Genomic DNA, 26,749 nt, shown 5'->3' with positions numbered 1-26,749 from the left:
CTGCCACACTGCCAAATTGCTGTATGAGTTCTAGCGATCTTGGGGTGGAGTCTTTGGGTTTTCTATTGAGATGATACCATGTCATCGGCGAAGAGGGAGAGTTTGATTTCTTTGCCAATTTGAAAACCTTTTATTTCTTTTTGTTGTCTGATTGCTGAGGCTAGGACTTCTAGTACTGATGAATAGCAGTGGTGAGAGTGGACATCCCTGTCTTGTTCCTGATCTTAGGGGAAAGGCTCTCAGTGCTTCCCCATTGAGAATAATATTTGCCCTGGGCTTTTCGTAGATGGCTTTTAAGATGTTGAGGAATGTTCTCTCTATCCCTGCACTCTGAAGAGTTTTGATCAGAAATGGATGCTGTATTTTATCAAATGCTTTCTCTGCATCTGTTGAGAGGATCATATGGTTCTTGCTTTTTCTCTTGCTGATATGATGAATCACATTGATTGTTTTACGAGTGTTGAACCAGCCTTGCATCCTGGGGATAAATCCTACTTGGTTATGGTGAATAATCTTCTTAATGTACTGTTGTATCCTATTGGCTAGTATCTTGTTGAGAATTTTTGCATCTGTGTTCATCAGGGATATTCTCTTTATTGGTGGGTCTTTGTCTGGTTTTGGAATTAAGGTGGTGCCGGCCTCATAGAATGAGATTGCAAGTATTCCATCTCTTTCTGTCTTCTATCTTTCCGAACAGCTTTAGTGTAATAGGTATGGTTTCTTCTTTAAACGTTTAATAGAATTCCCCACGGAAGCCATTCATAGATGGCTTTTATGATACTGAGGTATGTTCCGTTCAGCCCTATCCTGTGGAAAGTTTTAATCAAGAAAGGATGCTGTACTTTGTCAGAATCTTTTTCTGCATATATTGAGAAGATCATATGGTTCTTGTCCTTGCTTTTATTTATTGATTGTTTTAAAGATTTTATTTATTTATTCATGAGATAGGAAGAGACATAGGCAGAAGGAGAAGGAGGATCCCTGTGGGGATCCTGATGTGGGACTTGATCCCAGGACTCCAGGATCACGACCTGAGCCAAAGACAGATGCTCAGGTGCCTTTGTCCTTGCTTTTATTAATGTAGTGTCACATTGATTAATCCGTGGATGTTGAACCATCCTTGCAGTCCAGGAATAAATCGGACTTGGTTGTGGTGTATAATCCTTTTAATGTACTGTTGGATACTATTGCTAGTATCTTGGTGAGAATTTTGGCATCCAAGTTCATCAGGGATATTGGTGTATTATTTTCCTATTTGATGGGGGTATCAAGGTACGCTTGCCCCATAAAATGAGTTTGGAAATTTTCCTTCATTTCTATTTAAAACATCTTCAGAAGACTAGGTATAAATTTCTTTTAAATGTTTGTTAGAATTCCACTGGGAGGCCATCTGGGCCTTGACTCTGGTTTTTTGGGAGGTTTTTGATGACTACTTCAATTTCTTTGCTTGTTATGTGTTCAGGTTTTCTGTTTCTTCCTGTTTCAGTTTTGGCAGCTTCTAAGTTTCTCAGAATTCATCAGTTTCTTCCAGATTGCCTAATTTTTGGCATATAGTTGGTCTTAATGTGTTCTTATGATTGTATTTCTTTCGTGTTGGTTGTGATCTCTCCTCTTTCATTCATGATTTTATTTATTTGAGTTCTTTCTCTTTTCTTTTTTGATAAGTCTGACCAGGGGTTTATCGTTTTGGTTAATTCTTTGAAAGGACCAGCTCCTAGTTTTGTTGATTTTTTTCCTAATGTTCTCTGGTTTCTTTTTCATTGATTCCTACTGTAATCTTTATTAATTCTCTTCTGTTGGGTGTAGGCTTTCTTTGCTTTTCTTTCTCCAGCTCTTTTAGGTGTAAGGTTAGGTTGTGTGTTTGAGACTTTTCTTGCTTCTTGACAAAGGCTTGTATTGCTATATCCTTCTGTCTTAGCACCACTTTTGCTGTATCCCAAAGGTTTGAACAGTTGTGTCTTCATTTTCATTGTTTCTATGAGTTTTAAAAATTCTTCTTTAATTTCCTGGTTGACCCATTCGTTCCCTAGTAGGATGCTTTTCAACCTCCAAGTGTCTGACTTCTTTCCCAGTTTTCTCTTGTGACTTAGTTTAAGTTTAAAAGCATTGTGGTCTGAAAATATGCAGGGAATAATCTGTCTTTTGATAACAGTTGAGACCTAATTTGTGATGCAGTATGTGATCTATTCTGGAGAATATTCTCTGTGCACTCAAGAAGGATGTGGATTCTGTTGCCGTAGGATGGAATGCTCTGAAAATCTATGAAGTCCATCTGGTTCAGTGTGTCAAAGTCCTTATTTTATTGTTGATCTTCTACTTAGATTATCTTTCCATTACTGTGAGTGGGGTTTTGAAGTCCTCTATTATGACTGTATTATTATGAATGTTTCTTTAATTTCGTTATTGTTTTCTATATTTGGCTGCTTCCAAGTTAGGAGCATGAATATTTATAATTGTTAGATCTTGTTGGATAGACCCTTCAGTTATGATATAGTGTCCCTCTTATCCCTATCACTACAGTCTTTGGTTTAAAATCTAATTGGTCTGATATGAGGATTGCTATCCCAGTTTTCTTTTGATGTCCATTGGCATGATAAATGGTTCTCCACTCCATCACTTTTATTTTTATTTATTTATTTATTTTTATTTTTTTATTTTTTTTTCCCACTCCATCACTTTTAATCTGGAGATGCCTTTGGGTCTAAAATGAGTCTCTTGTAGATGGCATATGGATAGGTCTTGCTTTTTTATCTAATTTAATACCCTGTGTCTTTTGATTGTAGCATTTCACCCACTTACATTCAGACTAACTATTGAAAGATATAAATTTAGTGCCCTTGTACTACCTGTAAAGTCCCTGTTTCTGTAGATTGTCTCTGTTTCTTTCTGGACTATGTTACTTTTGGACTCTCTCTTCACTTGCAGGTTCCCCTTTAATATTTCTTTTAGGGCTGGTTTAGTGATCATAAAGTCTTTTAGTTTCTATTTGTCCTGGAAGCTCTTTTATCTCTTCTATTCTGAATGACAGCCTTGCTGGATAATGTATTCTTGGCTGCATATTTTTCCCATTTAGCACCCTGAATATATCACGCCAGCCCTTTCTGGCCTGCCAGGTCTCTGTGGATAGGTCTACTGTCAGCCTTATGTTTCTGCCATGGTATGTTAAAGATGTCTTGTCCCAAGCTGCTTTCAGGATTTTCTCTTTGTCTCTGAAATTTCTAAAGTTCACTATTATATGTCAAGGTGTTGAGTTGATTTTATTGGTTTTTAGAGAGGATTCTCTGTGCTTCCTAGACATGAATTCCTATCTCCTTCCCCAGATTAGGGAAGTTCTCAGCTATTATTTGGCCAAATATACCTTCTGTCCCTCTTTCTCTCTTTTTCTTTTTCCTTAGGACCCAATTATTTTAATGTTTTGCTTAATGGGTATCACTTACCTTGAATTCTCCACTTATGATCGAGTATTTCTTTATCTTTTTCTTAGTTTATTTTTCATTATTTTGTCTTGTATATCACTGATTCTTTCTGCTGCCTCTTTTAGCATTAGAGCCTCCATTTTTTACTGCATCTCAGTAATAGCCTTTTTTATTTCAACGTGATCAGATTTTAGTTCTTTTATTTCTCCAGAAAGAGATTCTCTAATGTCTTCTAACGCTTTTTACTGATTCAGCTAGTGTCTTACATTTGTTACTCTGAATTGTAGTTCTGACATCTTACTTATATTCATCTTAATTAAATTTCTGGAAGTTAGTACTGCCTCTTGTTTTGTTTTTTGGGGTGAGTTCTTCAGTCTTGTCATTCTGTCCAGAAGAAAATAGGGGAAGGAGATAACAAAATACAAAAATAGCAATGACCCCAGAAAGGTATACATGAAACAAATTGGAAGAGATCAGAAACCAGAAAAGAAAGAAGAAACAAGAGAATGTAATCCAACAGGTGAACAGAATAGAGTGATACACTAGATCATGGGTGTATTTTGGTCTGGTTTTTTTTTATTATTATTTATTTATGATAGGCACACAGTGAGAGAGAGAGGCAGAGACACAGGCAGAGAGAGAAGCAGGCTCCATGCACCGGGAGCCCGACGTGGGATTCGATCCCGGGTCTCCAGAATCGCGCCCTGGGCCAAAGGCAGGCGCTAAACCGCTGCGCCACCCAGAGATCCCTGGTCTGTTTGTTAGAAGAAAGTAGATCCCAAAATTGTAAAGAAAGAAAAAGGTATATATGTATATCTATCTCTCTCTCTATATATACTCTTGTATATATCTATATACAAGATGTAAAATTGAATGAAATGAATGAATGAAAGTCAAAAATGAAAAACATATTTAAAAAGTAAATGTAAAAATGGAAATTAGGGATCCCTGGGTGGCGCAGCGGTTTAGTGCCTGCCTTTGGCCCAGGGCACGATCCTGGAGACCCAGGATCGAATCCGACGTTGGGCTCCCGGTGCATGGAGCCTGCTTCTCCCTCTGCCTGTGTCTCTGCCTCTCTCTCTCTCTGTGTGACTGTCAAAAATAAATAAAAATTTAAAAAAAAAAGGAAATTTAAAAGGACTTAAAAAAAGTTGATGAAGTAAGAAATTAGTTCAAAAGGAAAAAATAACTTAAAACTGAATGTCTAAAGAATCATGAGAAGGAAATCCATTAATTCCATATATTGTTTTCCCCTAGTGCTGGAGTTTTGCCGTTTTGTGATCGGCACAAAACTGTGATCAGTGTAGTTGGTATTAGCCAAATGTTTCTGCTGGTCTTCTCCAGGGTGGGGGTGGGGGGACAGGTGTTTTGTGCTGATTTTTAGGTGTCATTGCTCAGGTGGAATTGCATGCCCCTTACCAGGAGGCCAAGCTCAGTGTAAGAGGCTCCAGATTGCTCTATGTGGCTTTTGTTCCTTGAAGTCTTTGTGTACTACTTTCAGAGATAGAAATGAAAATGAGGGATCCCTGGGTGGCGCAGTGGTTTAGCGCCTGCCTTTGGCCCAGGGCGCGATCCTGGAGACCCGGGATCGAATCCCACGTCGGGCTCCTGGTGCATGGAGCCTGCTTCTGCCTCTGCCTGTGTCTCTGCCTCTCTCTCTCTCACTGTGTGCCTATCATAAATAAATAAAAAATTAAAAAAAAAAAAAAAAAAAAAGAAATGAAAATGACAATGGTGTTGCCCTAATCTCTAGCCCTGGAGATGAAAGTTTGTACCCCCTACTCCTCAGTGAGCCCTCACAGAAAAGTAATCACTCTGGTCTCCCTGGTTTCCCTCCACACTCTGTGTTCACGTAGTCTGTACACCAAGCATTTTTATCTCAGGCAGGAGACCCCATTTTGAGTCTCCAAACTTTATAGACTCCTTTTTCACCTTCCAGGAGCCAGCTTATGGAGGCTCCCCTCCCTAGATTCTATCTTCCCATGTATCAATCACCTCAGACTCACTTCTCTGTACCTGCTACCTCTTAAAAAATGGTCACTTTTCTGTTTGTAGAATTGCAGCAATTCTTTCCTTAGATCTCTAGTTGAGTTCACAGGTGTTGAAAATGATTTGATACCTGTCTACCTGAATTCCTGGACCAGATGAAACTAGAGTTCCCTAGTCCTCCACCATCTTCCTTGAAAACTGACATTATTTCTTTAAATAAGTTTTCTCCCTCCTTTTCTCTCATTTCTCCTTCTGGGACTCCTATAATACATCTGTTAGTGTGTTTGATGTTGTCTCAAAGGTCCCTTTAAGGTATCTTCATTTAAAAAAAATTTTTTTTTTTTTGTTCTTTGTGCTGCTCTATTTAGGTGAATTCCTCTGCTTTGTCTTCAGGTTCACAGATATTTTCTTTTGCTTCCTCTAGTCTGCTATTGAACTCCTCTGTTGTTGGTTTTTTAAATACTTTTTTTTTTTTTTTTTTTTGCTTTTCAGTTCAGTTAATGTGTTCTTTAGCTGTTTGAATTCTGTTTGGAACTCATATTTTTGGTCTCTGTGTTGAAGTTCTCATGTAGTTCATCTGTTTTTCTCCTGAATTAGATAAACATCTTTATGACCATTACTTTGAACTCTTTTATCAGGTAAATTATTTAACTCAGTTTCTTTGAAGTTTTTTCCCCAGGAGTTTATTTGTTCTTTCATTTGGAACATATTCCTATGTTCCCTCATTGTGCTTATCTCTCTGTATTGATTTCTATGCATAAAATGATAGTCCTGGAGTGCCTGGGTGGCTGAGTCAGTTAAGTGTCTGACTGTAGCTTAGGTTATGATCTCAGAGTCCTGAGATAGAGCCCCATGTCAGGCACCATATTCAGTGGGGAGTCTGCTTGTCCCTCTGCCCCTCCCCTCACCTGTGTGTGTTCTCTTCGAAATAAATAAAATCTTAAAAAAAAAAAAAGAATGCAAATATATACAGTTCTGTTGGACTGCAAGCAGAAACCCCACTTCCCTGAGAGCCAGGCAATTTTAAGGTATTAGCTGGGCAGCAGTGACAAAATTCGGGTTTTAGACAAGTATGTAAGCACCTTTTTGGGAGATTTCAGTGAGCTATAGCCGGGAGGCAGAGAGTGCAAAGATGGTACCATCCAGGCTATGTTCCCTGAGAGCACCTTTGTAGCCTCTAGATCGAGCAAAGGTAAAGACCACCCCAAGGCTGTAGTTCCAGGACTAGTAAGAAGGTCTTTTCAGATGTTTCAGTCTCTTGTCTGTTCACTGCTCTGGGGGTGGCAGCATCCCATGTCATTGTTATAGACCTGTGGGACCCCAGAACATAAATCCCCCTAGCCATCAGGCCAGGCAGCCACAGGAAATCCCTTGGGTGGCAGTCACAAAAACCAGTGCACCAGACATGTATAAGAGCTCCCCTGTAGAGGTGTTGGCACTCTGGAGTCACAGAGCGAGAGTGTGAACATAGTGCCTGTCTTCCTAGGTCTCAGGAAAGCTTTATAGTTAGTCAGCCTTAGAGGTGTGTCTGATAAGCTATCCCTCAGGACATAGATATGATAAACTAATAGACCTCTTTCATAGAAAGATTGAGCCCTTGGGCTTGCTGCCTCTTGCCGTGCCCTGGGGGTGGTAGCTGTTTAAGAACTCTCTCTTCATTAGTTAGGAGTCCTCTAAATCCGTGGCTGTAAACCCTGCCAGTCACCAGAGCTAGACAATGTAGAGATGTATCCGGGTAATAGCTGCAAAAATCATGGCCTGCCGGAGAAGGATATGATCTTCTTTTTGGAAGGATTTGTGAATTGGATGAGACTAAGGAAAAGTGCAAAGATTGCATCTACCATATTCTGTTCCCTGAGATCAACTCTGTAGGCCCCTGTAAGTGTGCCAAACCAGAAGCCTGCCTCTCTGGCCAAGTTCATGGACAGGCAAAGAGGCTTTCTCAGAATGACTGGGGGCATGTTTCTGTCTGTTGGCTGTTCAGTGCCCTGAGGGTGGTAGTCTGGCAAGAACAGAATCTCCTATTACTGTCCCATGGGACCCAGCAACACAAGCCCTCCTAGCCTCCAGAGCCAGTCACTCAAGGAGTATCCTCTGGGTAGCACTTGTAGAAACCAGGTCACCAGGAGTAAAAACTAGGGCATGAAATGTGTGTAGAAGCTCCCTTCTGGGAGATATTGGTGTTCTAGAGTATGCAAAGGGATAACGTGAAGATGACATCCACTGAAGAAAGAAAAAGAAGCTGGGGGAGAAAAAGAAAAAGAAAAAAAACAACGAGATAATGCCTGCTTGTTTTAGCAAGGCAGAAAGAGTGCAAGAAGATGGTGCCCACCAGCCTTCATCCCTGGAGAGTACCCCAGCAGGCCCCTGCCCCTCACACAATACTCTACAGTTAAGAAGTGAGTCTTTTTCATAGAAAGGCTGAGCACTTTTCAGAGAGCTGCTGCTTTTCTGGGCCCTGGGGCCGGTGAGTCTGTATGCAGGTCCTTTTAGAGTCGTTCTTCAGTTTACCACAGCCTTATGGGTCTTGCAGATGCCATTGCCCATTGGTCTTTAAAGCCAGGTGTTTGGGGGACTCCTCTCAGGTGCTGGTCTTTTTTTTTTTTTTAAGGTTTATTTATTTATTTGAGAGAGAGAGGAGAGCGTGAACGCTCATGTATGTGAGCAGAAGGTGTGAGAGAGGAGCAGACTTCCTGCTGAGCAGGTAGCCCAATTCAAGGCTGTATCTCATCGCCCTGAAATCACAACCTGAGCTGAAATTGGGAGTTGGCCACTCAACCAATTGAGACACTCAGGCACTCCACTCTCAGGTGCTGGTCTTAAGAGTCGGATGCCCAATGTGAGGTGTGAACCCTTCACTCCCTCCTGACTGTGGTTCAGATCACTGGGGGTGGGGTTTATTGTGAGATTGTGTCTCAGCCTTTCCTGCCTTCTGCAATGTGGCTTCCCTCTCTTTTGCCTATGGTGAAGAAGTCCTTCGGCCAGTTTTCAAGTTTTAGGTTTTTTTCCCTACCCTGCAACACAGTTTTTAAGTTCTTTTCAGAGGAAATTGTTCCATATGTAGCTGTAGATTGGTGTATCTTGGGAGGAAGTAAGTTTGGGATCTTCTTATGTTCCAGTATTTTTAAAACGTTATTTAATTCTTAATTACTTTTATTTGTTTACTTTTAATTAGAATATAGTTGGACACACAACGTTACATTAGTTTCAGGTGTAGAATATAGTGATTCAACTCTATATGTTGTGCTCTCTATATGCTCATTACAAACGCAGCTGCCATCTGGCAGAAGCCTCTATCTCCCATTTCTCTTCACCCATTTTGCCCATCCCCTCAGCACCACCCCTACACTGCCATCTTGAACTGGAATCTCAGTTATCTGAATTTTCTTACCTAGGAATGGGGACAATACCTAGTACGTGAGATTGTGATAAGTATCAAACGAGACAATTTTTGTAAAGTATTTGCTGTACTCTTCCTTGATTTAGCAAGTGCTTAATAAAAATAACTTGTTCATTTTTTTAATGTTCTATACAGTTATTATATATATATACACACACACACACACACAGACACATACATACACACTTACACACTGGTTTCTTTTTTAAAGGTCATGAATTCATGAGTTTTTGTTAAAGTATGTTTGGGATCTTCCTTTTCCCCCAGAAAGGGTTGTTCTCGGAAATTGGGTTATTTTTTCCCAAAGGAGAGAAAAAAGAGCAGAAGCTCCATGTGGATTTTTCAGATATTTTCTGCTCTTATGCATTGTTAAATGTACTCTATGCAACATCATTTCAGTTCTTAGCGGGGCTGCTCCTCTATTGAAACAATTTAATCTAGTCCTCTCTTGATTTTTTTTTCCTTTAGCACCCCTGGTACACTTAAATGGTTACAGTTAAGCAGCCAGGTGCATATAACCTCCAAGTGTTGCTGTTTGTGGTTATGTTGCATTAGTAATGCCTCTTTCCTAGAATGGAGGAGAGCCAGGCAATGTAGAGGCCAAATCCCAGGTTGACTTTCTTATCTGTCAAGTGGATCCTGTGACATGGAGAGGCTGTTTTAGAGCTTCAAATATAACGATGACTAAAGCTGTTCAAAAAGTCATTTTGGAAGGAAAAAAAAAGTCATTTGGAAGTCAGCACATGTTTACATCTGGAAGTTCCTAGCAAAGGATACAGCTGTGTGTTCTTTAGTTGAAGTGTTAGAAGATAGGTTGTGTGTGCTGAGATGGCTGCTTTTCAGATTTGCCATATTTTTTGTTTCTAGGGATTCGTCTACGCTCTTATCAACTGGAGGGAGTCAACTGGCTCGCCCGGTGCTTCCATTGTCAGAATGGCTGTATCCTGGGGGATGAGATGGGCCTGGGTAAGACATGCCAGGTATGTTACTGTGGAGTGACCACTGTTCACGTCCATTGAAATACCTCTTCACAACTCATTACTATCTCCAGCTGCTAGCTACTAGTATGGGTTTTTATCCTAGGAGGTGAAATGCCTGAACCTTTGTTATAAGATCATGGCCTTGGAATTGACTTTTCTAGGTATTGGGATGGTTTTGAACTGTGTCACTTGACATAGGATTGCAATTAATGGGCAGGGTTTTTCTCTATGTAAATATACCTGTCCCCTGGGATCAAATGGACTCTGCCCTCCTTAGCAGTGCTTCTGTTTAAATAACTGGATCACTTCTAATATTTATCTCCCTTCTTCAGTAGTTGGTAGGACTACTTCCCATTTCTCTGGCATGCTAGTAAATAAGTGCAGAGGAAGAATCCTGTCTTCTAAAATGCCTCGGCCATCTGGTGGGAGGACCCAGTCTAGAGACCTAGAGGATCAGATGTGGCTTCCTTGGGCATTGATAAGCAGGTGATGTGTTTAGATTGATTATTCTGGTAGGATGATCACCAACACAACCCTGTGTTGACAGATGTCAGTGGTAGGGTTGGATTAAAGTCTAGACACAGACATCTCTTGGGCTAGTCACACAAGGTTTACTCATTTATAGGATACTAAAGGAAGTCAGTACAGTCCAGATATACAGTAGAGGTCACTTGATCAGAAACCATGGACTTAAAAGTTTATACATACCAAAAAGGTTTTACCAGTAAACACCTAGAATGAGTGAAGGTGTAATTGGTTCCTTTAGAAGGTCAACTGCCCCTTGTAAGTCTGACCTCACATACATAAAGATCCAGTTGGAGCAGTTCTGCACAAAGTTCTACACATTCTGTCTGACTACATGTTGGAGACTACTACTTTATCTAAGCCAGATATAACTCATTGATCTTGGGGTTATTCAGAATACAAAATGACTTCTGAGTATGGTATCCTCAAGGGCCTCATTTGTCACCTTTAGGTTCCTCAGGCAAATAAATCTGGTTCTAGTACATTGCTAACATGAGAGCTATGGAGCTAGAACAAAGGTAAGGTTACTGGATGTCTCTGGGAGCCAGGCTATGAGACTACGTGGATCGTGTACATAGCCCTCCCTGCCGTCTCCTTTGCTTTGCACATGGGAATCCCTCGGACTTCGTTTGGAGCCAGCAAATTCCACTTGTCCTTTACCTTTCTCCAGAGTGTTCATATAGCTCTACTTTAAGTGTCCTCTAAAAATAATATACCACCAAATTCTCGTTACTAAAATTTTGTTTAGAATTTTTACATCTGTCTTCATGAAAAATATTTGTAGTTCCTTTTCTTAAAATGTCTTTGGTTTTGGTGTTGTGGTAAAGATAGACTCATAGAATGAATTGAGAAGTTTTGTCCTCTTGGTTTTCTAAAAGAATTTGTGTAGAATTGGCATTGTTTCTTCTATAAATGTTTAGTAGAATTCACTAGTGAATCCAAATTAATTTTGTAGATACATCTGGTTTATGGTTAACAAAAGATAAATTTTCTCTCAATAGTATCCTCAGCAAAAGCTAAACAGAATGATTTTATTCCAGGAAGTACTTATTGGGTGATTGCTCTGGTACAACCTGGGCTGAGAAGCAATGGATAGTTAAAAAAGGAGTTTTTTTTTAAAAAAGGAAATTATTTCCGTTATAAAATAAATGTAATCTCAGTTAAAAAGTAACTGTCACCCTACAGCCACAACACTCTACCATTAAGTATGAATAGCAGCGTTTTAAAAGGTAGTTTGTATTTTTTAATCCCACATTGTCATTGTGATTATCTATTTTATATTCTTCAGTCATCTTCTGCTAATATTCCATTAAGAGAATTCATCATTAATTTAAATATTCTATAGAAGAAAAATGGCCGGTGTCCCCTCATTTTGTGCTATATTAACCTTGTGTGAACATCTTTGGATATATAGCTTTTTCAGGATTTTGGATTGTAGTTTTAGGATAGATTTTCTCAGAATGGTTCAGCATTTGGGGATGGGGGCTCCTCAAACATATTTTTATAAAGTGCTATTTTTCTCTGTATATCACAGCAACCTCTTAAAAAAACTTCTAGTTGAAAATATGTATAGCCATGTCCTAAAATATGCCTGTTTGGCTTTATAAAGATTTTTGTTTTCTATGCCTACTTAAGTTTACGAGGTATTATTTATTGTTTGTTTTCCTCATAGAATGTGTGCTCCATGAGAGCTAGGAGTTTTGTCTGTTTTATTCACTGTTATATACTTGAACTTGGAATAGTGCTTAACAAATAGAAGGCGCTCTATAAATGCAGGCAGAAGGAAGGAAAACAGGGAAATGGGGGAGGAAGTTAGGAAGGAGAACAACTTCCCTCAGGAGAAAGTGGCAAGCAGCAGAGGCCACCACGTGGGAGTCACATCTTGGACATTCTTGCCTCATGTTTTCAGAGTATTCTTGATTTTGTGCATTATTTGCATTGTTTTTATTTATTTCTGTATCTTTCCTGATTTTTTCCTTTTGCATTACAGGGTTCAATTACATAAATACTGAGCACCACTGTTTGTTAACTATTGATGTAATTGAGTACCATAAATTCCTTTGGCAATTATATATTTAGGCTTATATGATTTCATGTTAGAAATGGAGGACTCTCTCTATGTGTGGAAGATTGTACATTATTTTTTTATACACTAAATCTTCTGTATGAGTTTGTGTTCCCTTCAAGGTCATGGGAACTTTGTGGTTGTTTCGCATGTTGAAATGTGATAAAAACTGCCTTCTTTTTGTGTGTTCCAGACTATTGCTCTCTTCATTTACTTGGCAGGAAGATTAAATGATGAAGGACCATTTCTGATTCTTTGCCCCTTGTCTGTTTTGAGCAATTGGACAGAAGAGATGGAGAGGTACAGAGCAAATGTTGCTGAAATTTTGTTTTTTACATTGATTAAGATTTTTTTTCTGGGTAGTATGTGAAATATACTACCAGCATATTGTCCCAACTAGTGATTTTATTTCTTCCAGAAAACTCAGACCTGAGACATTGTAGGTAGAGAAAAAAATCTGATGGTGGGGAGGGTTCAGTGGATGTTTTTGTTACTGTTTGGCAATTTGAAGATCAGTACTCAGTAAATTTTGCTGAACTAAAGGAGAAACCATCTTTTTCACAGTGACTTGTGAAATAACCAACATGGAAAAAATAATTTTCTCTTTAGAATTAGTACAGTGCCCTTATAGATACTCATCCAGCCCTTCACCTATTCACACAGGAACTTACCTATAGGTTTAATGTTACCCTAGATAAGATTCCAGATCCTAGTACTCTTTCTGCTTGTAGGACATCATGAAGTCTTCATGTCCATAATCCTTGAAGGAAATGTAATTTTCCAGATATGTCCTCCCTTCCCTTTGGCCCTGCGTTGGTGTTCATCTACCTCTTTTCTTGGATTCAGATTTGCTCCAGGGCTTTCCTGTGTAATGTATGCAGGTGACAAGGAGGAAAGAGCCCGCCTACAGCAAGACCTAAAACAAGAGTCACGTTTTCATGTGCTGCTAACTACCTATGAGGTATCCATTTATTTCTCTATAGCAAGATCTCTTACCTTGGGACCACAGAAGTTGTAGAATCCACTGGAATTAAATTTCACTTTTTTTCGAGACCATACATTTTTCTGGGAGAAAAGTCTACTTCCATTAGATTCTTAGAGAGGGACCATGACCAAAGAAAGTGAAGGACGACCATTGTGTTCTGGATTAGTTGGCTATCTCTCCCTCTTTCCTTGTGCATCAAGGGTGGCACTTGGCCAGTGAATAGAAGGAGCAAGCAGGTGGGAGAAAGGGTTTTGTAGGCTGAGGCATTTCTGTTATCGCAGGATGGAAGTGGAGGACACTCCGTTCCAGTTTCATTTTAAGCTGCTATTCTCTAAGTGAAGACTGAGTCACCATAAGCAAGACCTTTCACTTATTTGTGCCCATATTTTGTTTTCCTTTGAGATAATGCTACTTAAAAATTATGCTCCGAACTTTTTTAACTCGGTGAATGAATCAGACTTAAAACTCTTAAACTGCAGGATTTAGCTAAAACAAAAAACAAAAACTAGTTTATAGTATCAGTTAATACTAGTTATACTGTGTCTTTTCTCTTAATTTTTCAGATTTGCTTGAAAGATTCATCATTTCTAAAATCGTGAGTATGTTGCAATGCCTCAGAAACTTAAATATATCATGAGAGTCATGTCTTTCCTTTACGTTTTAGTACTTTGTCTCTTTCATGGTATGTCTGGTATGTCTTCCTGGTTTGTCTTCCACAAGTTTTATTTGCAGGCAAATGACATAACAGGGATCCAGCTCTATAGCCCCTTGCTTATTAGCTGTGTGTCCTTGGGTTATTTAACCTTAGTGAACCTCAGCTGCTTCATCTGTGAAATGAGGATAATTAAATCTCACTTCAGATGGCTGTTGTGAGGATTAAATAAGATGTACATGGTATGTGGTTAATAAATAGATTTTTTTTAATTTTTTAATTTATTTTTATTATTATTTTTAAAGATTTTATTTATTCATGAGAGACACAGAGAGAGAGAGAGAGAGAGAGAGGCAGAGACACAGGCAGAGGGAGAAGCAGGCTCCATGTGGGGAGCCCGATGTGGGCCTTGATCCCAGGACCCAGGATCACGCCCTGGGCTGAAGGCGGTGCTAAACTGCTGAGCCACTCGGGCTGCCCAATACTAGATTCTTTACATTGCAAATCGCATATCTTCTGTGGACTGCTATTTGGAGATTTTACTATAATATAGGAAGTGAATTATTTGGAATGTCCAAATAATTCCTAAAAATTTTTCCTAGAAATGTCCTAAAGCAGTTTGTGCTATAAAATTCGATTTTAAGGAAGTTTTAAATATACTTTTAAGTGATTAGCTTTCAGGCTTTCATATCAGCTCATAAAGTATAGTAAACTTAGATTTAATTCTTCATACCATCTGATACTTGGGGCAATAATGTTGCAGTATAAAGTCAAGACTATAGGTTCCAATGTAAATTTTAAACATTAGCCATACTTCAGGTGGATAAGAAAAGATTTATTGACAAGATTTCATTCTCTATTGCATGCGTAGTTATGATGTGGTTAGGTGGGGATTTGCATCTTTATTATTCAGAAACTTTTGTCTTTAAAGTGCTTTATCAGTATTTTAAATGTTAATTCTCATCCAAGTTCTTTGGAGTTGGATTTCTATTTTCATCTTATTTTGAGATACTAAAGGCCCAGTCGTAGATTTCATGATTTCCGCCCTGTATTTTGGTTCACTTAAGTTTTATTTAAGTAAGCACATTATCTTACTTTTCTTAAGAAGAAAATAGGCTTTCCCTCTCTTTTTCCTTTTTTATTTTATTTTTTTAATTTTTATTTTTCAAAATATTTTATTTATTTATTCATGATATACAGAGAGAGAAGAGAGAGAGGGAGGTAGGCAGAGGCACAGGCAGAGGGAGAAGCAGGCTCCAGGCAGGGAGCCCTACGTGGGACCCGATCCCGGGTCTCCAGGATCACGCCGTGGGCTGAAGGCGGCGCTAAACCGCTGAGCCACCCAGGCTGCCCTCCTTTTTTATTTTAATATCCAACTTAATACTTGTTGAAGATCTATTCTTTGGAAAGATGCTGTTTGGGAGTTGCCAGCAGTGCCAGGAAAGTAAATTATAGAGCTCCCTAACAGGACATGGATTCCACTAGAGGGAGAGGCAGTATTTGGATATCCATAATACAAGGCAAGATGTGGAAGTCTCAAAAGGCTAGAAGATGGGGACATAAATGTTTTGGGGTTCTTAAATTATCCTATATGATCTTCATGAAAACCCTAGTAGTTAGATATTATGTGTTGTCCACATTATAGATGAAGAAAGTAAGAGATTAGGTCACCCAGCCAGGGCTACATTGCTAATAATGGCAAATTAGACATCCAAATGCAGCATGCAGTGCTAAGGAGACTTTTAAAGAGATCTTCTGAAAAAAAAATAAATAAACATCTGATACTGATTCCAGAAAAAAACAAACAAAACCCCCAGGTACACCTTCTCAAATTATCTAGGTGCACTGGAGTTTCACGTTACTCATCAGAAATACAATCTTTTTATATTAGATCATCCATCTTAAATCCATTCCACATGAATTTAAGAACCTAAGTAATAAGGAGGCATTTATAATGTTGCTAACAGTATGAACCCCAGAGACACAGATTTATTCTTTTGATATACTTGACCAGGTTATTTTGTATATTACTATATCACACACTGAGAAGAGCCAGAAAGTGTAATGTAATATCTGCCCTAAAGAGATTTAATGAGGAATTAAGATTGTGCACATACCAATATGAAAAATATGAAATTTTTTAGATAATAGAACTATGAAATTCTCAGGTCAAGAAGATTAGAAATTCCCTCACCCCACTGTACATTCAGGGCTAGAATTCACTCCACCTCTTCCCCTTCAGGGAGTATCCTTTAGTGTACTTTGGTGTTCTTCCCTCCTTACTTTCACTGAACCCACATCCACCTTCCCTAGAGGCTATTTCATTGAATAAGCTTTTACTGCATGCTTACCAAGTATAAAATTTAAATACCCAATTCTTCACAAGGAAATAGGATCTAAATAGTTTTGAATGCTAATTCTAACAGGCCAGGTGCTTTATTATGGCCACTTTGCCACCTTATCTCATGACCACTGTCTATCCTTGGTTGGACACTTACTCCTTGTAATTCTTCAGTGCCTCTCCTCCAAATGATACCCAGCAGGAATGATCCCAGCTCCTACTCTCTTTGGATCTCTCCCGCTGGCCCCCAAAATTCTCCCTCTCACTGTCCTTCTTAATAGGTAGACTCAATAGGTTTCTGTTTCTATACCTGTTTTCTGGATTTTCTCTGTAACCTCAGAGGAAAAGGGTTTCTTCTTGTAAGGCCAACATCTACTCAAGATCTTTCTCTGATCTTTGATTTCTAGTTCCATAATTACTATCTTTCCAGTGGTCTTTCCAGTGTTCTGTCTTACTTGTATATACATTTAGTTTTTTAAGTCTAAGAACATTGTAATGAGGGGGTGCCTGGGTGGTTCAGTTGTTGAATGTCTGCCATCGGCTCAGGTCATGATCTCAGGGTCCTAGGGTCAAGCCCCTCATTGGGTTCTCTGCTCAGTAAGGAGTCTGCTTCTCCCTCTCCCCGTCTCTCTGCTAGTGCTCTTTCTCAAATAAATTCTTAGAAAAAAAAAAAAGGAACAATGTAATGAGATTATAGAATGTTTACAAACAAAAAATTTTTAGATAAAGTAGATTTTATTTTTATTTTTTATTTTTTTGTATATTTTTTTTTATTGGAGTTCAATTTGCCAACATATAGCATAACACCCAGTGCTCATCTAGTCAAGTGCCCCCCCTCCGTGCCCATCACCCGATCACCTCGTCCCCCTGCCCACCTCCACTTTCCATTGTTCGTTTCCCAGAGTTAGGAGTTTCTCATGTTCTGTCACCCTCACTGATATTTCCCACTGATTTTCTCTCCTTTCCCCTTTATTCCCTTTCACTATTTTTTATATTCCTTAAATAAATGAGACCATATAATGCTTATCCTTCTCCGACTGACTTACTTCACTCAGCATAGTACCCTCCAGTTCCATCCATGTTGAAGCAAATGGTGGGTATCTGTCGTTTCTAATGGCTGAGTAATATTCCATTGTATCACATACCACATCTTCTTTATCCATTCATATTTTTTTTTTAAGATTTTATTCATTTATTCATTAGAGACAGAGACAGACACAGAGAGAGAGAGAGGTGGAGACACAGGCAGAGCGAGAAGCAGGCCCCACACAGGAGCACCGTGTGGGACTCGATCCCGGGTCTCAGGGATCACACCCTGGGCCAAAGGCAGGCGCTAAATTGCTGAGCCACCCAAGGGATCCCCCCTCCATTCATCTTTCGATGGACACCGAGGCTCCTTCCACAGTTTGGCTGTTGTGGACACTGCTGCTATAAACATTGGGGTGCAGGTGTCCCAGCATTTCACTGCATCTGTATCTTTGGGGTAAATCCCCAGCAGTGCAATTGCTGGGTCATAGGGTAGATCTATTTTTAACTCTTTGAGGAACCTCCACACAGTTTTCCAGAGTGGCTGCACCAGTTCACATTCCCAAAAACAGCTCAAGAGGGTTTCCCTGTCTCCACATCCTCTCCGTGTTGTTTCCTGTCTTGTTAATTTTCACCATTCTCACTGGTGTGAGGTGGTATCTCATTGTGGTTTTGATTTGTATTTCCCTGATGGCAAGTGATGTGGAGCATTTTCTCATGTGCTTTTTGGCCATGTCTATGTCTTCCTCTGTGAAATTTCTGTTCATGTCTTTTGCCCATTTCATGATTGGATTGTTTGTTTCTTTGCTGTTGAGTTTAATAAGTTCTTTATGGATCTTGGACACTAGCCCTTTATCTGATATGTCATTTGCAAATATCTTCTCCCGTTCTGTAGGTTGTCTTTGAGTTTTATTGACTGTTTCTTTTGCTGTGAAGAAGCTTCTTATCTTGATGAAGTCCCAATAGTTCATTTTTGCTTTTGTTTCTCTTGCCTTCGTGGATTTATCTTGCAAGAAGTTACTGTGGCCAAGTTCAAAAAGGTGTTGCCTTTGCTCTCCTCTAGTATTTTGATGGAATCTTGTCTCACATTTAGATCTTTCATCCATTTTGAGTTTATCTTTGTGTATGGTGTAAGAGAGTGGTCTAGTTTCATTCTTCTGCACGTGGGTGTCCAATTTTCCCAGCACCATTTATTGAAGGGACTGTCCTTTTTCCAGTGGATAGTCGTTCCTGCTTTGTCGAATATTAGTTGACAATAAAGTTGAAGATCCATTTATGGATTCTCTATTCTGTTCCATTGATCTATGTGTCTGCTTTTGGGCCAGTACCACACTGTCTTGATGATAACAGCTTTATAGTACAGCTTGAAATCTGGCATTGTGATGCCCCGGCTCTGGTTTTTTTTTTGTTTTGTTTTTTTTTTTTTCAATATTCCCCTGGCTATTCAGGGTCTTTTCTGATTCCACACAAATCTTAGGATGATTTGTTCCAACTCTGAAGAAAGTCCATGGTATTTTGATAGGGATTGCATTAAATGTGTGCATTGCTCTGGATAGCACTGACATTTTCACACATGTTAGTTCTTCCAAACCATGAGCATGGAATATTTTTCCATTTCTTTGTGTCTTCCTCAATTTCTTTCAGAAGTGTTCTGTAGTTTTTAGGGTATAGATCCTTTACCTCTTTGGTAAAGGATACAATTGTAAATGGGATTGACTCCTTAATTTCTCTTTCCTCAGTCTTGTTAGTGTATAGAAATGCCACTGACTTCTGGGCATTGATTTTATATCCTGCCACACTGCCGAATTGCTGTATGAGTTCTAGCAATCTTGGGGTGGAGTCTTTTGGGTTTTCTATGTAGAGTATCATGTCATCTGCGAAGAGGGAGAGTTTGACTTCTTCTTTGCCAATTTGAATGCCTTTAATGTCTTTTTGTTGTCTGATTGCTGAGGCTAAAACTTCTAGTACTATGTTGAATAGCAGTGGTGAGAGTGGACATCCCTGTTGTGTTCCTGATCTTAGGGGAAAGACTCCCACTGCTTCCCCATTGAGCATGATATTTGCAGTGGGCTTTTCATAGATGACTTTTAAGATGCTGAGGAATATTCCCCTCTATCCCTACACTCTGAAGAGTTTTGATCAGGAATGGATGCTGTATTTTGTCAAATGCTTTCTCTGCATCTGTTGAGAGGATCATATGGTTCTTGCTTTTTCTCTTGCTGATATGATGAATCACATTGATTGTTTTACGAATGTTGAACCAGCCTTGTGTCTCGGGGATAAATCCTACTTGGTCATGGTGAATAATCTTCTTAATGTATTGTTGTATCCTATTGGCTAGTATCTTGTTGAGAATTTTTGCATCCATGTTCATCAGGGATATTGGTCTATAATTCTCCTTTTTGGTGGGGTCTTTGTCTCGTTTTGGAATTAAGATGATGCTGGCCTCATAGACCGAGTTTGGAAGTATTCCATCCCTTTCTATCTTTTGGAACAGCTTTAGTAGAATAGGTGTGGTTTCTTCTTTAAACGTTTAATAGAATTCCCCTGGGAAGCCATCTGGCCCTGGACTTTTGTCTTGGGAGGTTTTTGATGACTGCCTAATTTCCTCCCTCCCTGGTTATTGGCCTGTTCAGGTTTTCTATTTCTTCCTGTTCCAGTTCTGGTAGTTTGTGGTTTTCCAGAAATGGGTCCATTTCTTCTAGATTGCTTAGTTTATTGGCATATAGCTGCTTATAATATGTTTTTAAAATCGTTTGTATTTCCTTGCTATTGGTTGTGATGTCTCCTTTTCCATTCATGATTTTATTAACTTGAGTCTTTTCTCTTTTGTTTTTAATAAAGCTGACTAATGGTTTATCTTATTAATTCTTTCAAAGAACCAACTCCTGGTTTTGTTGATCTGTTCTACAGTTCTTCTGGTGTCTATTTCATTGAGTTCTCGAATCTTTATTAACTCTCTTCTTTTGCTCAATGTAGGTTTTATTTGCTGTCCTTTCTCCAGTTCCTTTAGGTGCAAGATTAGCTTGTGTATTTGAGTTTTTTCCAGTTTTTTGAGGGATGCTTGTATTGTGATGTATTTCCCTCCCAGGACTGCTTTTGCCGTATCCTAAAGATTTGGATCGGTTTTATCTTCATTCTCATTAGTTTCCATGAATCTTTTTAACTCTTCTCCTATTTCATCGTTGACCCTTCCATCTTTTAGCAGGATGGTCTTTAACCTCCATGTGTTTGTATTTCTTCCAAATTTCTTTTTGTGATTAAGTTCTAGTTTCAAAGCAGTGTGGTCTGAAAATATGCAGGGGACAATCCCATTCTTTTGGTATTGGTTGAGACCTGATTTGTGACCCAGTATGTGGTCTATTCTGGAGAAAGTTCCATGTGCACTTGAGAAGAATGTATATTCAGTTGCATTTGGATGTAAAGTTCTGTAAATATCTGTGAAATCCATCTGGTCCAGTGTATCATTTAAAGCTCTTGTTTCTTTGGTGATGTTGTGCTTATAATATGTGTCATTTGCAGAAAGTGCTGTATTTAAGTCTTCCAGTGTAAGTGTATTATTATTTAAGGATGTCTTTACTTTGGTTATTAATTGATTGATATACTTGGCAGCTCCCATATTAGGGGCATAAATATTCATGATTGTTAGGTCCTCTTGTTGGATAGATCCCTTAAGTATGATATAGTGTCTCGCTTCTTCTCCTACTAAGGTTCTTAGGAGAAACTTTAATTTATCTGATATGAGGATTGCTATCGCAGCTTTCTTTTGAGGACCATTTGAATGGTAAATGGTTCTCCAACCTTTCATTTTTCAGGCTATAGTTGTCCTTAGGTCTAAAATGAGTCTCTTCTTAACAGCAAATAGATGGGTCTTGCTTTTTTTATCCAGTCTGAAACCCTTCGTCTTTTGATGGGATCATTAAGCCCATTCACGTTCAGAGTTACCAATGAAAGATATGAATTTAATGTCATCATAATACCTATTCAGTCTCTGTTTTTGTGGATTATTTCTTTGACATCCTCTTTCTTTTACAGAGTCCACCTTAATAATTCTTGCAGAGCTGGTTTGGTGGTCACATATTCTTTCAGTTTCTGCCTATCTTGGAAGCTCTTTATCTCTCCTTCTATTCTGAATGAGAGCCTTGCTGGATAGAGTATTCTTGGCTGCATGTTCTTCTCATTTAATACCCTGAATATATCCTGCCAGCCCTTTCTGGCCTGCCAGGTCTCTGTGGAGAGGTCTGCTGTTATCTAATATTTCTCCCCATATAAGTTAGGGATATCTTGTCTCCTGTTGCTTTAAGGATTTTCTCTTTATCTTTGGAATTTCAAGTTTCACAATTAAATGTCGAGGCTTTGAATGGTTTTTATTGATTTTAGGGCAGGACTCTATCTCCTGGATCTGAATGCCTGTTTCCCTCCCCACATTAGGGAAGTTCTCAGCCAAGGTTTGTTCAAATATGCTTTCTGGCTCTCTGTCCATCTCAGTGCCCTCGGGAACCCCAATTAAACGTAGATTTTTCCTTCTGAGGCTGTCATTTATTTCCCTTAACTTTTCCTTGTGGTCTTTTGTTTTTCTCTCTTTTCCTCAGCTTCCTTCCTTGCTGTCAACTTGTCTTCTATGTCACTCCCTCTTTCTTCTGCCTCATTAACTCTTGTTGTTAGGACCTCCAGTTTGGATGCATCTCATTTAATTGATTTTTAATTTCGGCCTGATTAGATCTAAATTCTGCAGTCATGAAGTCTCTTGATTCCTTTATACTTTTTTTCCAGAGCCACCAGTAGCTTTATAATTGTGCTCCTGAATTGGCTTTCTGACCTCGAATTGTAATCCAAATTCTGTAACTGAGTACTGTTTCTGATTGTTTCTTTTGTGGTGAGTTCTTTCTAGTCATTTTTCTCAGTCAGTGTGGCTAAAAATGAGTTGTAGTGGAAAAAGGAAGAAAAGAAAAGAAAAAAGAAAAAAAAGGAACAACAACAAAAAAAAAACAAGGAGGGGTCTTCTCTGGTTCTATATACTGTAAATCCCCCTTGACTTCCCCTGGAGCTTTCCAGTGCTGCTGGGTCAAGAACTTGTTCCTTCCTCCTCTGTCTTTCCAGGTGGTCTTCTGTGGGAAGGGCCTGCTGTGCTGATTCTCAGGTGTTTGTACCTGGAGGCGCTGCCCCACCCCCTGGGAGGTGCATGGCTCAGGTGGAGCTGTTTACCGCGTGAGGACTCTGTTCCCTGGTGGCCCTGCTTCATCCCAGGCACCGGGTGACACCAGGAGGGGCAACACCACTGGCCGCAGCCAGCTCTCCAGCCCTGGAGTCAGTTCCTACAATAACTACCACAGTCTCCCAGTCTGCACTGGCCTGGATGCTCCCAGGCGCAGGGGGTGCTGACCTGCACAGCTTGGGGGTGCCTGGTGGCAGGAACGTCCTTGCTGCCCTGTGCCCTCCCTGCCTCCGCCTGCCCTGGGGGTGGGGGAGTGCAGGATCCTGGGTTGTGTCCCCCCGCACCCTGGGAACTGGGGCCCCTGCTGCTGGAATTGCACACCTGGGCTGTATCTCCCAAAGGCAGCAGGGCACAGCCCCCTCTGCCTGGATCCTCTGCCTGAGCTTCTCCCAAGGCCCCACCGGGCGCACTCTCCAACCCTTTACCAGGATCAGCCTGTGGTCTGGGCATGCTCTCCCCCAGGCACACTTCCTCTGTTAGTGACCCCAGGAGACTGGAGGCTCCACTGCCCCTCCTGCGGTTCTGCCCGAGTTCCCTGCTAGGCGCCTTTCTGTCCAGGAAGAATCCAGTGTGGATTTTTAAAGTTCCTGCTTCTCTGGGACTGAACTTTCCTGTCCCGGGAGGCTTTTGCCGCCCGGCCTTAGCCCAGCTCCTCGAGGGGCCCCTCTCCCACTTAATTCTTTTTTATTTTATTTTATGTTTTTCCGTCTTCCTACCTTGTTAGAAGTGCAAACTCTTCTCTCTGTAATGTTCCAGTTGTTCTCTCTCTAAATCTCAGGTCGAATATGTAGGGTTTCAGAATGATTTGAAAGTTATCTAGGTAAGTTGGTGGGGACAGGTGACTTGGGGACCCTACTCCTCCGCCATCTTGACAAACTAGATTTTAAACCAAAGACTGTAACAAGAGATGAAGAAGGATACTATATCATAATAAAGGGGTCCAGTCAACAAGAATATCTAATAACTTTAAGTATTTATGTCCCCAACTTGGGAGTACCTAAATATATAAATCCGTTAATAAAAATAAAAACATAAACCTTATGAGGAGCTCCTGCATGGCTCGGTTGGTAAGCATCTGACTCTTCACAAAATAAAAATTTAAAAATCTTATAGCTGTCACTTATCTCTTGCATGGTTTCTCATTTGTGAAAAGGGATACATAATATGTATATATATTTTTTAGTTTATATAGGCCTTTTTATTGCAAGATAATCATAGTATTTAAAACACTAACTAATATTTTGTCACCTATAAGTGGACTTATTTATTTCCAGCTTGTTGCTATTTTAAATATTGTGGCTTGGAACATATTCATACAAACATATTTTTCCGTATTTTGAATTTTTTTATGCCCTATAGATAGCCACCAGTGACTTCCATAATATATTCAATGGATGTATCTTCTCAAATGTCTGTCTGAAACATTTGATCTTACTCTCTGCTTTTCCATTTTTAAAACCCTTTTTTAGCTACTGTGACATCATTTTTCTTGATTTTTCTTCTGAATTTAAACCTCAGCTCTGCCTGATTTTAGCTTTAGGAGTTTGAGCCAGTTACCTAACCTCTCTGAGCTTTAGTCTCTTTGTTGGTAAAATGAGCAGAATGCCTACTCACCTTATTCTTTTGGAGTAGATAACAGACATAAAGCCCCAACCATGACACTGGGTCTCGCACATAGTAGGTGGTCATAAGAGTTTCCTTTGCTTTCTGTCTCTAGCTCCTTCTTTTCTGCCCCTATGCACAGATCTTTCCTGTCCTAGAAAACAAATTCCCTTAATTTTACTACCTTATGCAGATGTTTTATGTACGTGGCAGGCTTTAGATAAGGCAATTTGAGGAGCACCTGGGTTACATCCAGTTCTTGATTTCGGCTCAGGTCATGATCTTAGGGTCCTGAGATGGAGCTCTGTGTTGGGCTCCATGCACAGTGGGGAGTCTGCTTGAGATTCTTCCTCTCTGCTTCTCCCCTTAATCATGCGCATATGCACTGTCTCAAATAAATAAATCTTAAAAAAAAAAAAAGGCAGTTTGAATGTGTTTCTAATAGAGTGGGCTTAATACTAGTCTTCCCAATTAGTTACAGTTTTATGGCTTTTGGGTAGGAGATATATATTTGAGTTACACAAAACTGAAAGCTTGGATTTTTCTCTCACAGCTTCCCTTGGAGTGTTCTTGTTGTGGATGAAGCTCACAGGTTGAAAAACCAAAACTCCTTGCTGCATAAGACACTTTTGGAGGTAAACTCACAGGATAGTCTTAGTTTTTATTCAACTCCCTTTAAAGAAAATACTATCTTGGGCCTGTATAGAGTTAGGTAAGTTGAAAGATTTTTTTTAGTCCGATTTCGGTAGGGCTGTATAAACATTTTGTGAGTGACAGGTAGTACTTAATATGGCCTAACTTCTTGCTCTCATCTTTTATGTAAGAGATGACATTTACTGAAATCTGGGTATCAAATAATAAGATACTACCTCAGTAAAATAACGCTGTATTTTTTGAAATGTTTCAACTCTCTTTTGATCTTCTTCAGAGGGGTAATTCTTTAAAAATAATCCTATTATAACTCTTCTGTCTGCAAGAGCAGATAATGCTGACATATTTTGCCCCCCTCCCATTTACCTTTTTTAAGGATTTGACCATTCACATGGAGTAATGAAGAGACCCCAGTGCATGCCATTGACTATTAGCTCCAGTCTCTCTTGTCTTTGTCACACTTTTAAGTCTTGATACCCTTGATCTCATTCCCTTCCCCCGATCTCTGGCACCATTCTGGCCCGGTGAGAAATGAGAAATGTCAGTGTAGCCTTAGATTTGCCCTCTTTTCAGAGGAGCCCGTGGAACAGCTTGTAAGTAACAGGTACCCTTCTTGTTGACCTTATAAATGAGACCACATATGTGAATTCCTGTAACCATTACTGAAGTTTGGTCCCTGTCCTATAACATCATATCCTGTAACAAACAGTTAATAAATTTAAAGGTGATTTGGAGGAAAGTCTTAGGTCTGAATTCTCAATTCATGGTCTAAAAGTTGCAGTTTTTAGCATTTTAATGCAGGTACTGTCACTGTCTATTACTAGTCCACTCTCAGACGTTATTGCTGTTTCCCAGTGGGGCACCCTCTGCTCTATGATGTCTTTGGCTTCTTTTAGGGACACTTAACAGTATCTTTTTCCCAAGAGGTTTTCATATAGTAGCTCCTAACCCTATAAGAGACTGCTTCATAAACTATCATGGCAGTTTACTAATGTGTAATGGGATAAGAGAAGAGAAGCCAGTATAAAGGAACCCTGGGTTTGGAGTGGGGAAACCAAGTTCTGTTGCATGTCCCAGAGCCTTTCCTTATTATTCATAGGGAAACTAAGTCTCAGAGGGATTATGTGAGGAATTTCTGAGTCATCTACGCATTCTTTTTTAGGTGAGCTTTGAATTGCAGACAACTGGTTGGTTGGAAAGAATTGCATTTATTGATAGGGGGGCTGACAGATGAGGAGAAGGGTAGTGCCCTTTCCCCCCCTTTATAATACTGTTTCCAGCTTGTTTGTAGAAGTTGGAAACACTTTGTAGTGGAATATAGGGAGTTGGTTATATAATTTATGCAGTGTGCCTCATTTACATTTATAAAGTACATTCACAAAGTAAGTACTGTACCTTGACAAAGTAAGGCTGCCATGAAAGATTATGTAGAAAAATATTTAACAACATGAGAATTGTCTGCAAAATACCTTACAAAAAGCAGTTTTAAAAATACTGTATACAAAGAGACCATCTCTGGATTTTTTTCACCCAGTTAAAAGTTTTGATGCCAAATGGACACTACTGTGAATAAATATATTAGCTCATATGACAGTATAAGTTGACTGTAGTGAACACTAATCCTGGTTATCTTTTTGACTTCATATTCTTTCGTCAACCCAGCTTTTTGCTTGGTGACCACATACCATAAAAAGATGAGTTGATTGTTGAAAGCATTTATTTCTGACCAGTTTCTGTACTTAAATTCTAAGAAAACATTGCCCTTACCAACAAAGCAGGCATGAGTGGGTAGACACTGATTAAACAGTTTTAAAAGAAAACAAAAAAAGGAGTTTGAAAAAAAAATAGTAATAACATTTTCAAATCACTTTTAATTGTGTCATTCTATCTGATCTGACATGT

At 39.5% G+C, this 26,749-nt stretch overlaps 1 protein-coding gene across 7 annotated transcripts in view; it reads left to right on the top strand.

Moving 5' to 3' along the window:
* CHD1L (chromodomain helicase DNA binding protein 1 like) overlaps nt 1-26,749 on the top strand; it is an 83,044-nt gene that overhangs the window by 12,148 nt on the left and 44,147 nt on the right. For 4 of the 7 annotated variants that reach the window (XM_077842574.1, XM_077842570.1, XM_077842568.1 and 1 more), the window contains exons 2-6: nt 9,673-9,785; nt 12,569-12,675; nt 13,222-13,336; nt 13,924-13,955; nt 24,750-24,831. In XM_077842574.1, coding sequence (XP_077698700.1) covers nt 9,673-9,785; nt 12,569-12,675; nt 13,222-13,336; nt 13,924-13,955; nt 24,750-24,831 — 449 coding nt within the window. The remainder of the gene's footprint in view (nt 1-9,672; nt 9,786-12,568; nt 12,676-13,221; nt 13,337-13,923; nt 13,956-24,749; nt 24,832-26,749) is intronic. The other 3 variants (XM_077842569.1, XM_077842571.1, XM_077842573.1) reach the window with 3 other exon arrangements.

The sequence above is a fragment of the Canis aureus genome, chromosome 12 (assembly GCF_053574225.1).
Source record: "Canis aureus isolate CA01 chromosome 12, VMU_Caureus_v.1.0, whole genome shotgun sequence".
Lineage (NCBI taxonomy): Eukaryota > Metazoa > Chordata > Mammalia > Carnivora > Canidae > Canis > Canis aureus.
The sequence above is the reverse complement of the archived record's forward strand: the minus strand, read 5'-3'. Positions and strand labels throughout refer to the sequence as shown.